This window comes from Hippopotamus amphibius, chromosome 8 (genome assembly GCF_030028045.1).
Source record: "Hippopotamus amphibius kiboko isolate mHipAmp2 chromosome 8, mHipAmp2.hap2, whole genome shotgun sequence".
Taxonomy (NCBI): Eukaryota; Metazoa; Chordata; class Mammalia; order Artiodactyla; family Hippopotamidae; genus Hippopotamus; species Hippopotamus amphibius.
This window is the reverse complement of record NC_080193.1, coordinates 122,644,706-122,669,990: the sequence shown is the minus strand read 5'-3', so window position 1 is coordinate 122,669,990 and position 25,285 is coordinate 122,644,706. Positions and strand designations below refer to the sequence as shown.

The window sequence follows — 25,285 nt, the reverse complement described above, 5'->3', positions numbered from 1 at the left end:
CTTAAATTAACTCTAACAGGAAGATCCTCATTTGTCAGTGGCTTTGTGTTAAGCCGTTCTCTGACATGACATTCGTAGACTTCATGAAAGTCTGCATCTCACGCAAGATTTTTGCAATGTTGCTTTACGATCTCTTTGCATTGCATTATGAGGTGTTTTCAGTATCAGGTATTGCTGCAGTGGGAATGCTAGAACCAAATATGGAACATGTCTTCAGGTGGGTATTCATTTTGTAAGTGGTCAGTTAAGTAGTGAACATTTTCGTTTTGTATTCATAAAGTTACAGAGACGTTAATTTCCCTATGTGACTATATAAATTTGGATAATAAATGGGCGAAATTGTTAAATATACTTGGATCTATTTCAGTATTCATTATTGTCTTTTCTTTAAAAATTCCTTTAATTATTATACCTTAAATCTAGTAATAATATCATAGTTTAATATATCTAGTAGGTGTGTCTCTAAAATTAATTAGTCTTCAATTTACAAAATATTTCATGATTCCTATCACATTGATTTTTTTTCTAGTCAGGTTTACTAAGGTATACTTTACATACAGTAAAATTCCTTTTTAGGTATTGAGTTCTATGAGTTTTGAAAAACAAAAACAATTGTGTAACTACCACAACAATGAAGATTTAGAATATTTACCATCCAAAAAAGTCCCCTCATGCCCCTTGGTGATCAATGTCCCAACCCCACCCTCAGATTATGGGCCTGATTTCTGTCCCCATAGTTTTGTCTTTTGCAAAAGATATATAAGTGTAACCATACAGTGTGTAGTCTTTGTGTCCAACTTATTTCATTTAGCATACTGCCTTTGAGATTCATCCATGTTGCGGGATGTATTGCTACCTCATTTCTTTTATTGCTGAGTAGTATTGTATGGCTATACCAGTTTGTTTATCTGTTCATCAGCTGATAGACATTAGGATCAACTTCAGTTCTGGGAAATTATGAATAAAGCTACTATAAAAGACACATACATGTGAACATATGTTTTCATTTCTCTTGGATAAATATCTAGAAGTGGGATTGCTGAGTTGTATGGGAAACATATCTATAACTTTATAAAATATCTTATAAATAGCTACCAAACGGTTTTCTAAAGGACCTGCACCATTTTGTATTTCCAACAACAGCGAATGAGAGTTCCAGTTGCTCCTCATCCTTGCCACTTAATAATATCAATTTATTTAATTTTTCATCATTTTAATGGGTACAGTGGCATCTGATTGTGGTTTGCATTTCCTTAATGGCTATTGATGTTGAGCATTGTTTTACATATTTATCTGTCATTCATATTTCTTCTCTGGTAAAGTGCTTATTCAAATCTTTTGCCCATTTATTATTTATTACTGAGTTGTAAGTTATTTAAATATTCTGCATACAAGGCATATGTTTTACAAATATTTTCTCCTAGTCTGTAGCTTTTCTTTTCAATTTCTTAACAGTGTAATAGCGTCATCTGAATAGTAGAAGTTTTTAATTTTGATGAAGTCTAATATATAAGCATTTTTATAATTCATATTTTTGTTTCTTAAGAAATTTTTGCTTAACTCAAGGTCACATAAATTTTCTCCTCTGTTTTTTCTAGAAGTTTTATAGTCTTAAGTTTATTATGGTTCTATATGTATATATTTATATATGACCTATTTGAATTAATTTTTGTATTTTGTGTGAAGTAGCAGGCAGTCAAGGTTCTTTTTTTTTTTTAACATGTGGATATCGTACTGCACTATTTGTTGCAAAATTTAGCCTTTCTCCATTGAACTGTCTTTGCAAGTTTGCTGAAGATCAACTGAACATATAGGTGGTGGTCTATTCTGTTCTACTGATCAATGTGTCTACTACTCTTTCACTAAAATTATAGCCTTGATTACTATAGGTTTTATAGTAAGTATTAAAATCAAGAAGTATAAATTCTCAAACTTTGTTCTTTCCTAAAAAACACTTTAGCTATTATAGGGCTTTTCTTTTCTATGTATACGTAAGATATAGCTTGACATTTTCTACAAAAAAGCCTTCTAGGATTTTTATGTGGGTTGTGCTAGGTCCATAGATCAATCTGGGGAGAAATGCTATCTTAACAACAATGAGACTTTGAATGAATTGGTACTACACATTTCTCAATTTATTTAGGAACATTTTAATTCTTGAATAAGGAATTTGAGAAAGATTTTATCAGGTGCTAAAAAATTCATTGGATTTTTGGTTGAAATTGCACTAAATATACTTTTATAAATCATAATAAGCATCTCTTCTCTTTTCCAATGACTATAATTTTCATTATATTTCCTATATAGAATTATCAAAATATCATTTAATGCTATATTCAAACAAAGGTATTTATTATTTTAGTATTTCCAAAACCCGTGAATCCTATACTCTTCGCAAAATGACTTTTACTGTGGAATAACTTGGGAAATACCACATATAATATGCAGCCCACCAGATTCAGATTTGCACTGGTCATTGGCTTTACTTGGTCACTGGGTAGTATAAACATTCTAATATTATTTATTTTTATTTTATGTTATTTTATTTTATATTTTAAAATCGACTTTTATAAAATATTGATTTGTACCCTTTTCTTGTGATCTTTTTTTTTTAACAAGAGGGTTATGTTTACCAGATAAAATAATTTACAAAGCTTCCCCTGTATTTCCATGTTCTGGGAAAATATAAATTGTATAATAAATTATTCTCTCAGGTATTTAATATGATTTGGCACACACATGTAAAATGTGACACGTTATCAAGAGTAATAACAATGGTCTTCTTCAACATTCACCGCATTTTTTTCATATTTTCATTGCATTTCAAACCTTTAAAAAATATTTTCTGCTATTCAAGTATTTTTGAAAAGTAAATATAACTGGTAGGATTAAGTGTAAAATGGTATAGGTGAGACTGATTACGTAGAGTAATCCTTGATTTTTGAAATTAGCCACTCTGTTGTTCAGGTTTCTAATGTGCAAATCCCAAATCCCTTGAAAACCTAGCACACTGAAATAAGTGGACCATCACTCAGAGTGGCCGCTAGAGAGGATGTAAATACAAAGAAATGTACATATTCAGAACAGTCAGACTCTGAGCTTGACAGACTACAGAGAGCAATGAAAAGGTGATACTCACATCCGAGTTAAAGCGAAGCTGACAGACATTACAAGAAATAACTTGTTTCTTCTTCGGGGGAATGGACACTCCAAATGTGTGGTTAATGACTGCTTTTTGCACAGGATCCATCTGAAGAGCAAACGATAAAACAGTCAATTTATAACTTCAAAGGACAGACAATAGTGTGCCCAAGTAAAAGTAGCTGTGTTATGCCTTAAGGTTTTAACATTTAGTTCCAAAAAAAGGATAACAAAAACTCTCATTCAATATTAATGTACTTATTTCCAGGAATTAAAAACAAAAACAAAAAAACTGATTTGAAATCATAACACACACACACACAAATCACAGGAGAATCACAACACTTCAAGAAATCTTATATCTATATAAGAAACCTTGAAAACCCTTAAAAGAATCATAGAACAAGAAAACTTAAGATACAAAGATCGGGGTTAAAATCAACTTATCAATATTTTTCCTGTGTGAGGTAATAATACTTAAGAGCGTCTGAAATGATCTCAACAACTGTTACAGATATATTTAAGTTTCTTAGTTTTCTTTGTGGCAAAGTCATAAATGACAGGCTTATATCACAGTACAGAAAATGATCTTTATTTTAAAATAATTTATTATTGTTCATGTACTCTAGATATTCACTCTACTGGAAATGCATGTCGCTCAAATTCCATATTGATCAAGTAAAGTTTTGACTTATAACTTGTGACTTTCCTCTCTTTGGTTGCATTTATCATACATAGTCAGAGAAATATACAGTGATATCATAGAAAAAGTATGCCACAAAGCCATGAAAGTATTTGGAAAAAGAAAGAACACTATCTTCAGAGCCTATAAAAAAAGAGAGACACAGCAATGATTCTCTTGTGTACTCCAGATAATAATCTCCAGCATTAACGTCAGACAACTGGCAGTTCAAAAACAATGATGACCAAAGCATAACTTATAAACAGATGTAACATGAACAAGGACAGATCCATTGACACCATCATCTAGGAAATCTCCAGAGATTATAGCTTAGGACTGGATTAGTTGATGATATTTGGAAGAGAGGAGAAATGAATACTATCCCTGATGAGGCATATAAATCAACAAAGTGCAAAATTAGCAATCAGAAGACCTTAAATACATTAGAAAGAAGGGTGGATTACAGAATTATTGAACAGTAAAGTAGCCTTTTCTTTTTTTTGTTTTTTTTTGTTTTTGGCTGCAAGTTTAAGAGAGATGACAGGACAATGTATTCCCACTATAAAGAAAATTTCGTGGTTTGGGACAATTAAAAACGTCAAAGAGGGGAGTTTTCTGCAGTGATAGAACTATTTTATATCTTGACTGTAGTGGTGGTTACATACACTTATATGTGTGTTGAAATTCACAGAACTATGCTTGCTCCCAAAAACGTAAATTTTAAGTATGATAACTTAAAAAAGTAAAAAAGAAAAAACTGTTGAGTATTATGTTTAACTACTTTGGGATTGACATAAATACACTACTATGTATAAAACAGATAACTAATGAGAACCTACTGTATAGCACAGGGAACTCTACTCAAGTGTTCTGTGGTGACCTAAATGGGAAGGAAATCCAAAAAGGAGGAGATACATGTATATGTATAGCTGATTCACTTTGCTACACAGCAGAAACTAACACAACATTGTAAAGCAACTATACTCTAATAAAAATTTTTAAAAAAGAGTATTATGTTTAGCTACTAAATGTAGAATATCATTACTAGAAAATCTGGGGATTTGTTTTGCTCAAGGTTGTAATTGATCATATTAAATTTTATTTAATGAGAATTAAAAAGAAAACCCTCTATGGCAAAGAAAATCTCAAAATATCAGAAAATAAAACCTTATTTTCTTTCTTACTATACTCACAAGTGCATACACTTAAAGTCTCATCCATTTGCAAAACATGAACCTGTACTTTCTGATTGTTACTAGAGATGGCAAATCAGTTTGGACAGGCTTAAAAATAAAATAGCCTAACTATGTTGGCAGGATGGGAAAACTGCACTGTTTTGCAAAGTTAAAAAGATAGGAGCATTTTAGTGACATATTTTCTGTTCTCAGGCTCTAAAAAAATACATTTAGTTACATGTGAACTATATAGGATAAAAGTATATAAATAATTCCTAATCATATTTTCTGCATGTCACTTTTATTATTTTTGCCATATCTATAAACTATTGTATATATTGTTATTATTATTCATTTAACATTTTTTCTTTAAAGCAAATTAAAATAGACTTTAAAAAACAGCAGCAGTATGCATGAAAACATAGTTTTAATGTATATCCTTTCCTATTACTCATTTCAAAAGTATATCGAAAGTTACCATTAAAAATTACAGCTTGCATCATCTAAAATAAATGCCCATATTCTCGTTATTCCCATACTGCAATACAGAAACATAGACAAAAAATACATCTACAAAAATTTAGCTCCAAATTTTTAGTAAACTAAGAGATCTGTTGAGAGCTCCAGCACAACCCTTGGATATAAACATTTCCTTTACATTTTTGAAATTATTAGCTGCCTACATCATTTTTCAAGTAACTCCTGATACAAATTTATCTCCTTACGTTTGTACCCTAACATCCTGAAGATACTGTATACCTTCCCAAGGCTGAGCGCTCTTTTCCTGAAAGGTGAGTTGTGGCTAAGCACCCACGATACAAAGGCAGATGAGTTCCCAGCCATCTGCTCCACGAGAAGCAAACTAAGGAGGTTCCTTCAAGAAACTCCTAACTAGAAGCGACTTCTCTACTTTACACGCATAATCCTATGTCCTCCTAAAACACAGTCCTTTTATCCCATTCCTTGTCACCCGTCATTCACTCCTGCTGCCCTGACATCCTTTGAATGGCCTACCACTAACCATGTGAAAATTTTATTTTCCATGTTTCTCACTTGGAACAATTTTTTTTAATTTTCCACTTGATTCTCTATTTCGTTATAGGAATTTCCAGAAAAGGTCCACTTTTCTTTTTCTGTCTAAATCGTGTTTATCTTCCTCTGTGTATCATAGAATTATATAATTATATTTCTTACTCAAAAGTCACTTGGGAGGACATGACTTAGTTGAAAGAAGACTTTAAATGGTTTTGCCAATTCATCTGATATCTTGCAACAGACACTGCCTAGCTGATATTTTGAGTATATGCTATCTGATGCACTAACTACAAGTACCTGGGTCATTTCAGTGGGGTCCAGATTTAGCAATAACGTAGAAAAGGCTTTTTAGATCTTTCTCTTTTTTGAAAGTATAAAGTAGTAAAATTCTCAATTTTTTTCTTGTAGCATTCTTATAACACTCTAAAATTACATAAAAATAATAACTATGATGTTAATTTATGTTAACTTAAATTTTTTCCTCACTAATGCAAAGTCAGTTTTCTCTAATCATGAGATATGTATAAACAAATCAGTGGCAAGTCTTTTATTCAATCACCAATTTTTAGGATGCATAAAACAATGAAGATGAATACAAACATTCTCACATTCTCATAAACACTAAAATGTGATAAATGCAAGTGATTCAATTTAGTATAGTCAGAACTGTATATCTATATCATAGCAGATATATATTCCTATATAACTCAGGAACTATATAACTCAGGAAAATTATTGGAGGTACTGCAATTATACAACAAACTCTTATTTTTAAAGGTTCAATGGGATTTCAGACATTTGATTGTTAAAAACACACAAGTGTTTTCAAACAACTTTATTAAGATATTTATCTCACTTTTAAATGAACAAATGCCTTGTTAAATACTCAAATTAGATCATGTTAGTTCACATTGCACAAGAAAGCTGTCTGTGGATTGAGAAGATTGTTTCACTGGTAAACAATGCTAAAAAAAGTTTTTTTGTTTTTTTTTGTTTTTGTGTGTTTTTTTTTTTTTTTTTTTAAGGAAAAAAAAAAAAAAAACTACCAGATAGCTCTAGCTACCAATATTCCTTACCTGGCAGAATTTATTGGTCCCAAATAAGCCTCTTCTTTTCTAAAAAAGTAAAAGTCAGAAGTAATCATCTGGAATTTTGAGGCTAGCAAGCACATTCACATGAAATTTTTAAAACTCCATTTTCTTTGCTTGGCTCTGATTAAAAAGTCTGAAATTCTTACTAAAAAGCAGCAAGAGTTAACACTTGTCACTTTTTCTAATGAAAGTCATGTAGAAATGAAAAGCAAAACCTATCAGTGCAATTAACTGGTAGGTAATAAAAATGAAAGATGGGGTTGTGGCTGTTACCAGGAATTGAAGGAGATCACTGGAGGCTATGTATGGCCAAATTAACTATTACATTACATTACCTATAAAAGGAATTAATGAAGCTGCCCTTATCATACCATCTATTATATTTTCAATATCAAAATAAGAACAAACAGGTATCTCTGGTGTATTCACCAAGTTTATGGAACTACAAATCTGTGAGTTTTTTAAAAAGATCATTACTTTCACTGAGTATTCCAAAGAGTAATTTATATCTGCACAGAGTAAACAATCACATAAAAGCACATGCAGTTGCAAATAAAACCTAGCCTCAGGGAAAAGAAACACCATCCAGCACTTCACCAAAGGCAGGATGAAAACTATGGGAGGGTAGAGAGTCTAAGGTAGGGACTATATGATCAAATGACTTAGTACTAGATTACATTTACATAATTTTCCTAGATGGAATTTTAGGCAAAGAAAATAAAATTACAAACCTTTCAACTATCTCAATAATTTTCAAGGGGATGAAGTTTGAACTGTATTCTTGTAAGAATCTTACATTGAGTTCACTACCCATCAAGTAGGACTGGGCATGGGAGTAAACCAACCACCACTCAATTAAAAGCAAAAAAGACTGCTCAAGAATTATACAAGGCTTTCTTATATGTGGCTGGGTATCCATACTATTCTTAAAGATGAGGACATTTCATCTTAAACTTGGATATCTGCTTTAACCAACATTCTAAAAAGCATTTGGTAACCATTTATTACACAGTATACTAGGCAATATTAGCTTTTCTACTAAACAGAAGTAGAAACCAGGTTTTTGACCTTAAAAAGTTACAGATCAGTCATCCAACAAACATTTTTGGAGGGCTAATATGTTTCAGATGTTGTCCCACATTAGATGGGATAGGATGAGTCAAACACAAGAAAGGACATTATTGTAAAAGTTAAAAAGTAAAAAAGGATGACGATTAAACAAAACATGGAGGCACGAGAAGGCACATAAAGGTTTGTCCCCTCTTGCCCCACCCCCACTTTGGACTTTTCCCCCCTTTTCTGATTTTCTCACACTTTAAGCACCCAGGATCCTCCCTTTAACAGTGACACCAATGCGTTATCCTCTTGGGGTATTAATGCCTTTTAATTTCTTTCTCTAGCTGTGTAATAACAACAATAAACATCTTAATAACAGCAGCTTAGATTTACAGCACTCTTACCACATGCCAGGAACTATATTAAGGGATTATCTTGTGTAGTCTCCACCATCACATGAGGCAGATACCATTATTATCCTCCTTTTACAAATGAGGAATCTGAGGCTTTGAGAAGTTCAATAACTTGCCACCCTCGAGTTTGTAGGTCTGAAGCCAGGCTTCAAACTTAGGCAGGAGTCTCTCCCCCAACTCTTCCCTGCTAACGGACTACCACACAGGGATGCTAGGTATCATGTGTGGCACTGCTGTAGGGTGTGAGATTTGGGAAGGAAGGAGGAGTATTCCTAGAATTTCTGCGGCCTGGAGGGCAGCTGCCCAGTCAAGCTGCACAGAAGGTCTACTTAGTGTTTAAGTAAAAGTTTCCTGGAGAAGTAAGTCTCAGTTTTTCTCTTTCTGACCGATTTATGCCCTTCTTAGGATAAGCCCATTTCTTCTTGGGCTACTTCAGAAAAGCCATAAATAAAAATTGAGGCTGCCCTGTCCTCTTTCACAGTTGTAACTGTTGGGCTTGCACACAGCAAAAAGAAGAAAGTTCCAGGAATACTTAGAGATTACACATAGCAAGTGACGGTCATCATTTGCACCTGACCTTGATTTACTGCAAAGCAGACCTCAGCTACTAAATCCTTGTGACTTAGGGCTCTCTAGAAGTTTGACAAAGCATCAGTTTTTAAACTGCAATATTGTTAAATTACAGTAGTACAAAAAGAATGACTATTTTTCATCCCTTCCTTTTTCATTATTGGATTTATGGAAAAGAATGAGACAATAGGGTCTTATTAGAACTTCAAATACTCATGAAGTGACAGTTCTAAAAGTGATAGCTTACATCAGCTTTAGAGCAATATTTCTGTGAAGTTACTTCAAAAAAGGTTTTGCCTCTTATATTGAAATACCCTGAATACATGCCTTTATTATTACTGTTTTACTTGTTTAAAACCCTTGAAAACTTAAATAGAAACAAAGCAGACACAACTGTTGCAGGACAAATTCCTTTTCTCAAAGATCAGGAAATACAAATAATTGCATATCTGTGACAACATTAGTTCAACCACACAACTCTGTACTGTTTTGGATTTCAAATCAGTAGTCTCAATAAAAATAAACCACATGGAATGTTACACCGGAATTGCACGCTACTGTGAGACCTGCATTTTTGTATCCGGAATATGTAAAAGTTGAGACTTGCCATCCTGCCACTTGCCTTCTCCTACCCAGAGCATCCTGACAGGAGTCCACCTGAATGCCATCACTGTCCCTGAAAGGAATACAAATGACACGCCATGCTGTCCACAGACTGTTGATTCAACCAAGTGCCATATTTAGCTCTTTGCTAAAACCACACATTGGCTGTGACTTGCAAACAAAATCAGCTCTGCTCCTGTACCACAGGGTTACAATTACTCCACCAGAAAGTTAACCAGAATTGGTATAAAGGCTAAAATAACACATACTTAAGAAGATAACAGGTCACATTGATCTAAGTCTCAGACCCAATAAAGCTATTATTATTGTTATTATTATTATTACTACTACTAATTTTCTTTTAGCAGTGTCATTCTTTTTACTTTTTAAATTTTTTTTCTTTAAGAACTTTTATTGACATACAATTGACATACAATAAACTGCATATACTACTACTATTTTATCAAAATGTTGTAGATGTTTACACATTTTGAGGCCAGTTGACAATTAGCAGGATCTGATTGCTGAAGAAATTAAGTGGGATCCCGGGATCCCTTTCCAGAGCCTCCCCAGCAGTAGTCAACAATCCCTGTAGAAAATATAAGTGGAGTCTGCCCAGAGATTTGAAGCAACCAAACAGAGGAGAGCACAGATTAGAATTTCATTTTTTTTCTTTTCTTTCCTTGCCTTTTTTTCCCCTTAAAATGAATTTAGGAAGTTTGATATCTTTTACTCAAATTCTGTATTGTCAGGCCCTCTTTGAAAAGCTCTGGGATTCATCAAATGAGAGTTATATTCCATTGACAAAAAGAATGACTAGAGTAAGGAAAAAACATTCTGGGATCTATTTTGAAAGGAAACTACAAAAAAGCTGTAGTTTTTTTGGAGAAATTCCACCTTGGTTTCATTTCTAGAAGAATAAAAAAGAAACATATACAGAATGTTAGAGGTGAGTTTCTGCTATAAAATAATGCCATCTTTCTAGAGTACTCTGATAATAAAAAATGCAACCTTTTTAGAGATTAAGTATTTCATATCAACTTGGACAGTTCTGTCCTTGGGAATTGTTGCCCCTTTCCAACACATTACACTTTTATAAATGTATAATTTTCAATTTGCACAAACACTATTTTCTTGAAAATTGGCTCATTTAACAATAGTTTACTAAATGGATATCAGGTACTGTTTTAGGAGCTGGACATACAGTACAGAACAAGCCTTCAAAAATACAGCATTCTAGTTGGGGAGACCTATACAGGTATCCCTTGCTTTAAGCCACTCGGTTTTATGAAAGACCCACATTAGTACCTGTTTTCACTAACTGAAAGAAATTCCAAGAGGATTTTTGCTTTTATGAAAAAGTTGAAAAATGAAAATAGAGTTTAGCATTTCTTTTGTCCAACCTTTATGAAGGCAGTGCGCATCTCAAGCAGCGACAGTGGCACCACCAAGCTCCTTCCCCAGGAACTACACTCAGCATCTCAGGATTGAGTCGCCACAGCTTTGAACTGGGTCTGTGAGCATCTATTCTTTATCTGGATTTATTCTGTGCATCCGTTAGCAATATGTGTCCTCAAGTAACTGCATCTTCACTTTACAACATTTCTACTTAGGAAAGATTTCATAGGAATTCTCTACTGTGGGATAGTGGGGGAAACCCGTATATCTAAAGTTATAAATAAGGTAATTTCAGAGTGTTTTAAGTACTACGAAAAAAATAAAACAGGAGAATGGGAAAGAAAGACAATTTTACCATGGATAAATCCTAAAAACATTTTCATTTTCTTGATTCACATGTGATTCTAATACTTTCACATGTAAAACCATACTAAGTATGTAAAGATAAGAACATTATCCCATGATTTAGGGAATTGATACAGAATTCAGAATCATATCTCTGGTAAAAACTGTAAAAGCTATGCTCTTCGGCTTTTAAAGCCCTCTGTGAGATTTCCGCAGAGGATTTTCTTCAACTACCAAGTCCCAAGACAACCATTGGATCTCACAGCCACCACTCTCATCATATTCTCAAAGAGAAAGAGAAACTAAAGTAATCTGTTTTGGAAGTTCTCTAAGCATGAGTGCTAGGTGCTAGATGCATCTCACCTGGAGACCTTCCTAGTGGGTTTCTGGTACAATGTGGTTGGCCTGGTAGTTTTCAGTGAATAACAAAATGACCATGAGTTACTTCTCTGTTTTTTAAAATAAGTACATATTTTGGCTAAGCTCTAACAGCTTGTTGTGAAGATATTACAAGAAAATAATGTTTTTCATTTTTAACACTTTTAGAACTTTAAAGAGTTACCAAATGGTACAAGCAAAAAAGCTAAAAGGAAAGGAATGGGTAGTTTCACCATCTCCCTCTCTTTAGTGGACAACCAGCTTAACACTTTGATGGATAATTTTTAAATTGTTCTAAGTAGAATGAATAAATTCTAAGTCCTTTTTCAGACAGTAGTCATTTTGTTAATGGGAGATGCCCTAAGATTAGACCCGCGCACCCTACTGAAGCTGAATGTCTAACTCTGACAGTAGATCCTTGTATGTAATCATACGGTCAGTGCAAATGTAAAATGTTCCGTTTTCCTGGCTGGCTCCAGATGCCTGGTGATTTTCCATGCTGCCAGGGATCAAGAGTGATGCAGCAAAGCTGTAGTTACACCGCTGGGTAATTTAAGAAGCCACATCAAAGAGCATTTCAAAAAGTTCAGTTTAACAAATAAGACTTTCAACTTACGTCTGCAATGGGTGTGTGACTTAACTGAAGGTCTGCCCATACCTTATTGCATGGACACACAAATACCTAGCACAGTTTTGGATGTTGATGTTACAATTCAACATTAGATGAGTAAACTTAAGAAGTGAAATTCAATAGCATATGTACCCATAGTCAGGTTAAAAATGCATTTTGGAAGGACTAATTGGTTAATACGATGTATGAAGGGAGCCCAGACTATGCTCAATTCCAATTCAGCTGTTCATTTCAATGTGGGGAAAAGGCATTAAGGTAATGAGCTAAATTATGTTTCCTAAGGAAATCCAGGGCTTTTCTTTTTCATTCTTGAACAAGCAAATGCTTAGATATGACTGGAAACCATGAGGAAAGAGATGTGTTTTTCCATCAGGACCCAAAGAAAGTTCTTGAAAGGGTTTTCATTTTATCTTTATTATCCTATGTTCCTATAACTAAAATAATTTTTGGCCAATGCATGCATATAGATTTGAAAGGTAATAAGGTAACAAAAAGTTTCTATGAAATTATTAGATGCACTTTTGAGAAAATATGAGAAAAGTATCTTATAAAATTTTTAAGAAAAGTGAAAAACTACATGGAAGAGAATTAATAAGAATTTAGCTCTATTCTGAACTTTAATAGCACCGAAGAAGAAACAAAATGACAAATACTACTAATATTTGTCTCCTGTGGAACAGTTACTACCTTCAAAGCATTTATACTTTATATTTTTCAATGAGGTATATTCATATTTCAAAAAAACAAAGAGCCCAAGGTGTACATAGTTGACAATGAGCTATCTCATCCAAAGAAAAACACTATTCAGAGGGATGGGAACAGGAACTGGATTCACCAAGAGAATCTAAAATAAATGAGTCAGGTGTTACCTATGTTTTATTTAGTATGTTGTCTCCTCAGCGTGAAATAAAACAAGAAATAAACCATTTCAGGAATACAGGTTTTCAATAGATGTGCAAAATACTAAACAAGATAGAGATTCATTTGAGGATAGCTTATGAGAACTGATTCTTCTACAGGACATTGAAAGAAGACACACATCCTGAGGTTTGGAAGGACAGGCTTGTATCCAAGATAGAAGACAGTCACCTACAGCTTGCCTTTCCTGTTTTTCTTTTTAAAATAGTGGCTTGAAAACAACTCCCCAACTTGGTTCCAGGATTAAATTTCCATAACATAAAATTCAGAGCCAAAAATAAGTCTGAGAAGTATCTCTTAAAAAAAATATTACTTTTTATTCTTTAGGAGGAAAAAAAAAGGCATACAAATAACAGAAGACTACTTGCTGATGTTTATGAATGTAGCTTTTAAAAATTATTAGTGTTAAGTCTCTAAATCTAAGTAAGTAGTGATACATTTGCCTATTTTCTGGTAAATGGGCTAAAAAAATGTTACAAGGGCTTTCTAAGAGACTAGGGAAGTAATGAGCTTTCATGATTTAAAAATCAATACACCTCCTGAAAAGCCAAATGCATTAACTGACATCCTTTCAAAACCATTCTGTCAAAGCTAAGTTTGAAAGGCTGTTCAGTAACTAATCAGCTATATCCTGATGCTGAGGCAAAACAGGTCTGTGACACAAATTAAAAAGGCTTAAGATGAAAAGAAAACCCCACCAGGCAGGAAGAATTGCAAAACTGGAAATCTGGACCTGTTTGGATGTATTCTTCATTCTGTAAAGCAAAGTAGAAATCAAGTGTCTTTCCCCCCAAATAGAGGACAACACATTCCTCACTCTTGCACTCAGAAGAAAACTGACGGGTGAGGACTGAAAGGCTCAACTCAAGGCAACAGATCTGGAATGCTCCAATCCAAGCATCATGGACTCTTCCATGCCGTACTCTCACAAGCACAGCGGTAAAATGTCAGAGAGCATCTACATTTTCAAACTGTTTTTTTATTTGTTTTTAGTTGCAGAACCTTCCCCCGACTCTACCCCTAAACAGAATCCTAACTGGAAATTCAATACAGTAAAACACTGAAAACAGGGTCTGGTTAAAGGATGTAGGTCAGGTCCCAGTCTCACCAGCCTGATTTTAGTCCAATTTCCTCACTTGAAAATGAGAAAAGATTTGGAAAATTTTAGTAACTTGCCCGAGCCTCTTCAGCTAAGACCAGAACCCAACTGTCCTGTTATGGTTGCCAGATTTGTAAATAAAAATTTTTTTTCAAAATATAAATATGTGTCAAGTATTACATAGGATATTCTTATAATAAAAATCACTTGTTGTTTGTCTGAAATTCAACTTTAACTGGGCAACCTGCATTTTATCTGTGCCCCTCCCCCATCCCCATTCAAGGATGTCACTGCTATCACAATGTTGATTCTACTGGTCCTCCTTCTTCTTGCAGGCTTACCTCTGACACTTAACTTATTAGGACTTTAATTAGGAAAGTGGTCCCTGAGTGATTTTGTAGACAGGTGATATCAAAAACATTTTATATTATATATTCACCTTGCTATTGCCTTTTTGTATGGATGTATATGTGTATACATAGTAACTCTTCTCAGCAAAAAATAAAAAAACATTTTTGGTTCAACTCTGCTTTTATATTATACAAAACATACCACACTTGTAAAACAAAGAGCTTTAATAAAGTGCCTTCCTCTGCTCTCCGAGGTGATAATTGCTTTATTGAATAAGGCTCTGTTAATAGTACAGGCTTGACATTTAACATTTATTCACTTGATTTATAATTATTTTTACGTGATTGCAAGGAGGCTATAGTTCAAACCAAAAGTAGTTTAAACTGAGCTGCTTTCCTTACTTTTGAATTTGTAAGGAAATCTAGTCACTTCTGGGTAAAACTATTTTATTTACCAAACTTATTTCAAATATACACAAAGCCCTTGCTGTCCTTGTATGTTCTCAGTAAAGCAATATATGTATAAGGGAAAAGTGAATACAGCAAATGAAATCATCAAGTTAAAAATGTGTCCAGTTGGCTTATATTTTGGCCATGGACATGGCACCAAGATTTCCTAATCAAACAACGGAGGAAACCTACATGAATCACACAGCAAGTAGTCGTGAAACACAAAATCCCCAGGTAACGTTCCTGAAGTCTTAATGTCATGAAGCAAAAGTCATTTGTATTTATAATCTACCCACTCTCTATGAAGACTTTCCAAAACGCTTCTGAATTATTCTGTTTTCCATTCTGAAATTCAGTCTCAGGATGCTGGTTTCAAAGTCTTCACAACACTCATTTGAAAATTTTCATTCACCCTTCTGTCTCCCCCAGCTTCTAACACTTAACTATAAAATGGGACAAATACCTATATCTAACAGCAATAAGTTGATACGTCACTTTATTTAAAAGATTTAATTAGTCAGGAATCACCAAATTCCTACCTTACAACAGAACACTATCACAATAACAATTGTTGGCAGTTATTAAACCACGGCAGTCCGAGTGGCCTCCTGAAGCTGGGGTTAAAAGCTGGCCTCTGGAAATCAATAATCATGTTCTCGGCAGAGAAGAATACTTCAGTGATATGAGAGCTGAAATGGAGACTATAATCTTTTGTGATTACCCTCGAGGCTGAAGCAAATGCAAAGAGGAAAATCTATGAATTGCTGATAATTTCCTGTGATGACCAATTCCCAGGAAGTTCTGATATTACTCTTGCTCTGTAACAAAAATGATGGTTCCCCAGAAGTGTAGCTTCGAAGAACTCCACATCTGGGTATCACAATGCTTCTTCAGAAGCTACTCACCCATTAAGGGGGCCGGGCCTGTGAGGAGGCAGCTCTCTCTCAGAAGACAATGGAGGGTCTGATTGCACAAGGAGTGATGAGCTATGTGCCACAGGCTCTTTCTAGAAAGTTCTTTTATGAAGGAACAAATTTAAAATGTATCTAGTTTAAACCTCCCTCCCCAACAGAAGTCTAAAGACTGATACATTTCTCTGCTGTTCCTAATAGCTATGGAGCTATGAGTATCTTGGCTTATAGATTTTTAAAGTTTTATTTAGGCTTATGTTTGTATTCTAAAAAAAATAGTTTTCATACATATGTACATATCCTTAAGGTCTATATAATATTTAGGGATAGAATATAAAACTGCTAATCTTTTTGGAGGAGGCATCGGGTTTACAGTTAGATGTCACACTGAATTTACAGTTAGGTGTCACTGCACAGGTTAAGTGAGTTTTTCTCATATGATTGGCAATGTGAATTCAGAAAAAAAGAAGGATGTAGAGTGAAGAGATATCTGTAACAGTCAAAAGCCCAAAGAATTTTTAGAATAGATTTCCCTTATCAATACATGAAGGAGAAATGAATATGTTGACTACTTTGAGTTTAAAATTTTTTTTAAAATTGCCATTTAAACTAATGTCAGTTTGATTAATGAATAACATGAGAATAAAGGTTCTACGTTTGGAAGTCAACAGTATTTTTAAAATATAACAGAACACATCTTTGTGCCTTAGGTGTCAATGACAATGTGTCATAGGTACACAGCTTTCATGTTAAAACACTTTTATATGCAGCCTTTAAAGTCTAAATATTATTTAAAGTAAATGGAGAAAAAAGGAATCCAACCAAACCAGCTGTGGTTATTCCCAGCCTCTACTCAGTATACCCTCTCCCCAAACCTGCTCAAAATTCATTACCCTTCTTCACTGTTTTCAGGCAGTCAGATGATTCTAATCCTTAGGTATGCGCTATTATTTCATTCAAGCTAACATAATTTGAGCACTTGCTTAGTACCAGACATGACTTCTTTATTTTATTTTATTTTTTTTTAAGTTCTGCTACCTACATCCTCATGTCTTTTTTTTGAAGAACTTTTATTGAGATATAATTGACATACAATAAACTGCATATATTTACAGTGTACAATGTGATTTTTTTTATTAGTAATGTACATATGGCAATCCCAATCGCCCAATTCATCCCACCCTAACCCCCACCCTGCCCTGCTTTCCCTAATGTGGTGTCCATATGTTTGTTCTCTACATCTGTGTCTCTATTTCTGCTTTGCAAATTGGTTGATCTGTACCATTTTTCTAGATTCTGCATACATGCGTTAATATACAATATTTGTTTTTCTCTTTCTGACTTACTTCACTCTGTATGACAGTCTCTAGGTCCATCCACAGACATGACTTCTTTAAACTGACTGTGACTTAAACTCAAGAACGAGGTCTTAGCCATATCCTTAGCACCTACCTTAACTAGGATTGCTCTAAAGCACAACATTTTATTTCAGGTAATTTAAGGTTTATTTAAGGTACTTGGTTAGGAAGATGAGATCAGAGAGGTTAGAAACATTAATAAAAATATTAACATTCTTTATAAGAAAAGACCTTTTCTATTTAGGAGTTGTTTCATAAACATTATCTCATTTGAAATTCATGGGTATTTTAAATTATTAAAAATAGCATGGTGATATGTTATATTGTTATGATTTTTTCACACTCACTAAGTTCCAAAATTTTTCTAAGTATTCAGTCATATCCTCAATTCTCCATAAACATAATAAATTCAAATTTTCATGATATAGTGATATAGACTGGGAAGGTATTATCACCCTAGTTTTAAAATGAGGAAAAGTGGAGCTAAGTGATTTTCTCAAGACCAAAGGAAACGAGTCCAGCTGTGGTCTTCTGACTCTTGTCAAGTGCTCTTTCCCCCAGCAATGAAGTAGATCGCTCTTCCCTCTTCTCCCCTCCTGCTCCCAGGGTGGCATGAAGCATAGGGCAGGCCATCTAGGATTGTTAGAGGCTTACTTTGGAACAAATCAGACAGCCTTATTTCTCAGATCAGAGGGAACACTCCAAGTGGCTTCTGGGAGGAAGTGGTATATAACTGATGAATGAGTGACTGACTGAATGAATGCCACCACCCCCTTTAGAAGGTAAGTACTTCGAAAGTTGAAACTTAAGTATATACCACGTGATAGTGGCTATTGGTAATCATTTTAGCATGTAATAGCTTCAGCTCATTTTGGGAAATGGAAATTTTGTGGGTTTGATTATCAGGACAATGAACCATTTGACATATGGAATGTCTACCTAAGGAAAATAAAGAAATTAGACCCAGACTAATTGTTGGAGACTTTCTGTACATTTCTAATTATTTGTAAATCATAAGCCTGTGAAAGAGATCACATATATTTCCTACTACACCTCTCAGATCGTCACTTGGCTCTGGAAAACCGTTCATAATAAAAGAAAACAAGTATGAGACTGACAAGACAAATCCATCTTCTAAATAGAATATACTGCAAAGCCTGACGTTAGAAGCCACGAGGATTTATTGAGTACTTTAAAAAATTTGCCTCACATGAATAACCTGTGAGAAATACACACATTTATATTCAGGATACAGTAGGGTGGACACCAGCTCTTGCTTGTCTGATACTTAGCTTTTTCCCCCCTTTTCAGTGGCAGAGCTGTCTATTGAAAGAAATGAGAAGACTGGATTATGGTCTACAACCTTCTGATCTGTGAAAAGGGTACAACAATGACACACGTAGCCTATTTCATATATGGATGTGTTAAAAAAAATTGTAGAATGTCTTTAAAATATGATAAAGCCCTCTGATACTAGAATTCCTTGAAAATAAGGTGTTATTCATAAAATTTAACTTCTTTCATTTTATTTCAAGCATCAGAACATAAAAAGGAAGGTAAGAAAGCCTAAATTGACAACTAAATCTGTGAAAAAAAGTTTTTTTCCAAGATCCCTACTGAGCTCTGCAAATATATTGAAACTTCACGGATTGCTAAATAGCACTCCAATTCATCTTTAGCACCCTTAATGGCAACTATAAAAACAAAGGGACTGGAATATTCCAAGACATGTTTTTCTCTCCCCAAAAGAGATTTGAGACCTAATTCTGAATACAAGAATCTAGAGGGAGGAAAAAAAAAAAGGTCTGTGCTATTGGATGGATTCCCAGGCTTTGATAAAATTTTCTCAGGGAACACAGCCATCAATTGATGTTTACAGGGCAACCAATTTAGAAATACCTTTTCTGGGCTGGAAGGAATGTTTTGTACAGTAATATTTTGCCACGTTTTGTATTTATTAAGCTCTCCTACTTTACCACAGGCATAAAAAGGCTTGGTCACTGAGAGAAGCTAAGAGCAAAGTTGTTGTTGGTTTCTTCTTTTAATTAAGAATAAGATACATTTTTAAAGAAGAGGGCCTGACACAGACACTTTTTCCAAGTTGACTCTGCTCTTAAAAAATGCTGACCTGGGACAGCGCCAAGACTGAAGACCTGTCTAGCCAGAAAATCTGATGTGGCCTCCAAGTACACATAATCCTTGAAACTCTAGCACTGAAGATGAGGCCCCAGAGCCATGTGAGGTTGAGACTAGGATAATGAAAGGGACACGCAAGAGGACATAGCGTGGTGGGACTATGGGTGCCTCTTTTCACAGGCTCTGGAAACCTTGTGTTCCCTTACCCCATAAAGGTCCATAAGGTCTTAATCTGATGTTTCTTGGCAGCCCTTATCAACTGAATTGACTATTTATTATAAGCAGAATCGTCTGTTATCTTACGGTGAATTATACAAGTGGAAGAAGTAATTTCTAGCAGATAGTGAGCAGCTTCTGTCTTGTTCACTGTAACTCCTCCTTAGCACAACGACTGGCATGTGTAGACATTCTGTAAGTGCTTGTGAGAACATACCTTTTCCTAGATACTCTGACAGATGATTTCATTAAGGACAGAGAACACATAGGACCACATATTATATAAGCATACATGTATATATACATACCATATCAATAATATCTACATATTCTAAAGGCCTTAAATATATCTATCATCTATCACTATTTATCTATATTGAATAACACGAGTAGTCAACAGTACATCAATCCATCACCCTAGAGTTTATTCCATTGTGTTCATTTGATGTGCAATTGAAAAGCAAACGTGGCTGAAGATGATGATAAAAGTGGATAAAAGGAATATTTGAACACAGTGTTTAGTAGATAAATCTTGAGATTTTTTAATAAGGCAAGGGACACAAGCTAAACTTAAAAAGGACATATTTGTGGTTTGAAGAGGAGAGGAAGACAAAAATACAGAAGATCACTATATAGATTGTTTTCCTCCCAGTGGTCATGTTTACATATTTTTTCCCTCTGTTATGTTCAATAGTGATATAAAAATTTCCAGGCAGTAATCTATGCTCAAATATTTGTACAAAAGTCTTCTACAGTTTTGTACCACATTTCAAGGAGTTCCTATAACCACTGTTTTTCAAATGATCTGGAGAGTGTTGCTGTTGACTTATCTAAATCCAGTAATAGGCCATCATCCTCCCCTTTTCCAGTACATCTGAGTAACCTTGGAAAGTTTCAACTTGGAGTATTTTAATACTATACATTTCTTTAGAACAAATGAAAGAATACGACCCATCAATATATTTTAAGCATATCATGAAAATAAAATTCGACCATATTCTTTTTTTTATTTGACTGGGATAAATGTGTCATTTTAAGTACTGGACATACTAGTGTCCTAGGAAATATGGAATATATAACATTTTATGACAGCAAAGCATTACTGTAGCAAAAAAGAAGACTCAAATGGCAAATATTCACATTTGGGCTGTATTAGCAGAGGTAAAGTATTTTATCTAAATAAAATTAAAGAACTATTTAAACAAAAGAAAAACACGTATTTAAATGTAAATAAGGACTTTGTTAAATTGATAAAGATATTAAAAGCAGGTGAAAAATAGAAATGTTCTAGCTTACTTCAATTTTCCTTATAGTAACATCTCATCAGAAACATGGCACGAATTAATAGCAAAGTGAATGTAATTTTGATTCCCGATTTCTTTTTTGGACCTCCTTAATAAATATATTATTATTTCTACTACAAGAAAGAAAAAATTTAAATAGTCATTGATATCACTAAACTGTGAATGATCCAGAATCTCAAAGAGTCTAGAATGATAAAATAAATGGTAACTATATATCTCATTACACAGCTTGTCATGGATGATTCACAGAATCATATAGCAATTTGGGACTTTATACTTTAGATATAATCTTTATTCTGCTCCACATATGTTTTCACGTGTCAGGAAAAAAATAATTTCATGGTAGGTAATAAAAATCAGATTATTTTTCACAAAAATAAGATCGTTGAGCCTCTTGCAATAAAGCAAGTGACCTCCATTGTGCTTATGCTTTCCAGGAGCAGTTGCAAAAACACGGACTCACAAAAAAATCTGAAATAAATAGGCATGGAAAACACTGTCAGTCAGCAGAGAAACTGGCAGGTGACTGTGATCTTGAGGTGGCTCTTGATTATAGCTATAGCTCTGGAGAGTCACACAAATATATCTGTCCATGTATCTGATATGTTGCTGTTAAAAAGAAACTTGGTCTGCTAATCATCACATACCATATATAGGTTGCATATGCGTCTTAGTCTGCTTGATCTGCCACGACAAAATACCATGGACTGGGTGGCTTAAACAATGGAAATAAATTTGTCACAGTTTTGGAGGCCTGAAGTCCAAGATCAGGGTTGCCAGCATAGTCAGGTTATGGTGAGAGCTCTTTCTGGCTTGCAGATGTCTTCCTTCTCACTACGTCCTCACACGTGGTAGATAAAGGAAAAGCTCTCTGGGGTCTCTCCTTATGAGGGCACTAATATTATGAGGGCACCACCTTCATGACCTCATCTAATCCTAATTATCTCTCAAAGGCCCATTCCTAAATATTATCCCTCAGGTGTTAGGGCTTCCATATGTGAATCTGGGGAGGAGGGCCTTTTCAGTCCATACCAGCATGTGTGTGAGTATGCCTTCTAAATGGACCTATATTATCATATTAAGTTGACATGATCCATCGTGGAAAGTATGCAATTCATTTGAATTTTGAAGAAGTCTCTTATTAAGGAGAACCAAGTATTATCCAGGTATTAAACACCAAGTATCATCCAGGTAAAATAAAGATAAAAATGGAATCCACAATAAAGGAAATGGGAGATTCTAATTGTAATAGGGAGAAACAATTGTATACACTTTGGCAGCTACCAAAACATCATGTACACAAATTAAAGGATGACCATGGGGCAGTTGGCAAATTGAAGTAAAGTGAATAAGAAAATAATGAAAATAGCTCTATTGGGATACAAAAACAATTCGTTCTTTCTGGCCTTTCCTGGAACACTATTTAAAGTTCGCTATTTTCACTTTGCCTATATTTCTTGGCTTTTTATTGTCTTGCCCTTTCTAGCCTATTTATTCTATTTCTTATAAGTTTCTTGGGCACTAGGGTATTTTTGTTGTATTTATTTTATTTATCCCCTTCCCCAAACCCAATACTGTTTAGTCGATATTATGTTTTCAATAACATTCAGTAACTAATGACTTCGATTTTAAACTAAAAGCTTCTAAGATTAGGGCCTAGGACAAGGAATTCAGTTAATACTATAAGAGTTTCTATACCAACCACACAGCGAAATCCAGACCTATAGCTGGAGAAAAGTTTATAACTAATTATTGCCTTTAGACTGAAAAAGGATGACAATTCTTAGGAAAATAAAAAGTAAACATCTGCATTTATCACTTTGTACTTAGGGCCCAGAAATGATGGAGTTTCCTTTGCTGGATGGAGGACCATGAACATTGAAAACCAAGGAACTAGAGCCCTTTCCTCTGTCCTTTTCTCCCTTCCTTCCTTCAAAAAAGTTTTATTGAGCCCTTGCGCCAGACACCAAGCATACAAAGATAAACAAGATATAGCTCCTGTTCTTAAGTATCTGACATTCCAGTGAAGATAGATGGATAATCACAGAGATTAAGTTGCAATCGGGAGGTACTTTGGAAATATAGGGGACGGGCACTTAAGTCAGACTGGAAGAGTCACAGAAACTTTCCTGTGAAAGAGGTGATCTCTATGTTGGACCCTGAATGACAAATAAATGAAGGTGGGGTGGCATGGTGGAAGTGAGCATCAATGAGTTTCCAGGCAGAGAAGCCTATTAAGCTTTAGCTATAAAGGTCAAGCTCTTTAAAAATTTATGCTTTGGTTTGCACAGCCTTTTACCTGTAAGTAGCTCAAAACAGTCCCCCTGTAAAGTACAACCTACTAAGTGCAGAGTTAACGTCCTCCTTCTCTAGACATGCATCCTTGACACATAGCCCATCATAAATTATCAGTGATCCAAACCCCACTTTCCCTAATGTGTCTCCTCAGAACTCTGCTTGAACAGTGTCTCACATTTTTTGCTTATTCTCACCTATCTCACCTGAGAGAGATTTTGTCTTGTGAAGTAAAAGGCAAGATAGCTACTGAATGAACACAGTGAATCACCTCTCTTCACTGCATACGATTTCGAACAGAACAGGCACCTCTTCTGCTTTGGAATATGACAGAATCCCATTTCATTCTTGCTGTGTTTCTCATATAACATTACCATACTCCAGTATAGAAACAGGGGGAAACCTTTACTTTATATACATATTTTAAATCCACTTAAAGAAAATAGCAAAACTTGAAACTTCCAAAGCTTTCAGCTATGGTCTCAGAGTATAGTGTTCATTCTTCTGATAATAGTTATGAGTTAAAATATATTTCTTATATTTACTGATATTATCCTTGATTAAAAATGAAGTGATTATGGTAGCATGCATGTTGGTTTTCAAAGAGCACATAGACGACTGAGTGGAATATACTTTTAAAATTTGTTAACAAGAAATTATAACTGTTTTTAAAATACATTCTGCTTCATAGATATTGTTTGCAGAAGTCTATTTTACACATTCAAAAAATCCTGTCCTCTTTCTACTTAATGATTCTGCTGAAAATTGTCTACCACACTGCCAGCAAAGAATACAAAAGATTTCTGATTGAGCTTTGTTCACACTGAATGAGGTGGGAGGTGACACGGACCAAAAGAGCCAAGGACACAGAAGAGCCAGAACATCAGTTTTGAAGTTAGAAGATTCTAATTTGAGACTCAGTTCTGCCTTTACTAACTCTTTTTCCTCATGTAGAAAATAGGAATAATATCATGGTCAATTAAAATGTTCTAAGGTCTGAGTCCTTTGAAGAATGTAAAACATCACAAAATACAATAATCTAGTATAATTATTTGTAGTGATGTAAAACTATTTTCCTGGGAAAATGTGGACAGTGACTCTTAAGAGATTGCCCTAGGAAATCTGTTGGGTGAGTTGGACACTGGAATGGAAAAGTCTATAGGAAAAGGATTAGAGTAATTAACTGCAAATCAGTGAAAAATCATTAAGTAACCCAATGATCCCATGAATTCATTTATTTGCAAGATGATAGAGGGTCCCACTTGCAATGACTTAATTTTTAATACATTATCAGAAGGACTATCTAGCCGATAAATGCCTTGGGTATGATATAGAGAGAATAAAATGATTATATCACATAGTTCTTTGCCATATTCTTCACTTTCATTTTCATTTTCATTTGAAATTTCATTTCATTTTTATTTGAAAATTACAAGTTTATTTGTCTCTAAGAAGAAAAAACAAGGAACTTCTTTTAGAATTATTCCTTGGATTTTTTCAAATATATCATATAGTTTAATTGCTAAGGCAAATTAGTGCATCTGTAAGACTTACACAACATTAACAAGACATTATGAGACTGTATTTTTTAAAAAAACATAAAAATATTCTTTTCATTTTCGTTTTACAGCCCTTAAGAACAAAGAAGAGTATGTAAGACATTTAGAAATTCTCTGAAAGTGACTTGGAGAATAGTGCTAATCAGATGATTACAGTTGTAAAAAAACAAC

General features: G+C 34.3%; 1 protein-coding gene across 3 annotated transcripts in view; it reads right to left on the bottom strand.

The window, feature by feature from the left end:
* The window catches only part of ZNF385B (zinc finger protein 385B), a 305,087-nt gene that overhangs the window by 57,407 nt on the left and 222,395 nt on the right, over positions 1 to 25,285 (bottom strand). For all 3 annotated transcript variants that reach the window (XM_057747106.1, XM_057747107.1, XM_057747108.1), the window contains one exon: positions 3,140 to 3,250. In XM_057747106.1, coding sequence (XP_057603089.1) covers positions 3,140 to 3,250 — 111 coding nt within the window. The remainder of the gene's footprint in view (positions 1 to 3,139; positions 3,251 to 25,285) is intronic.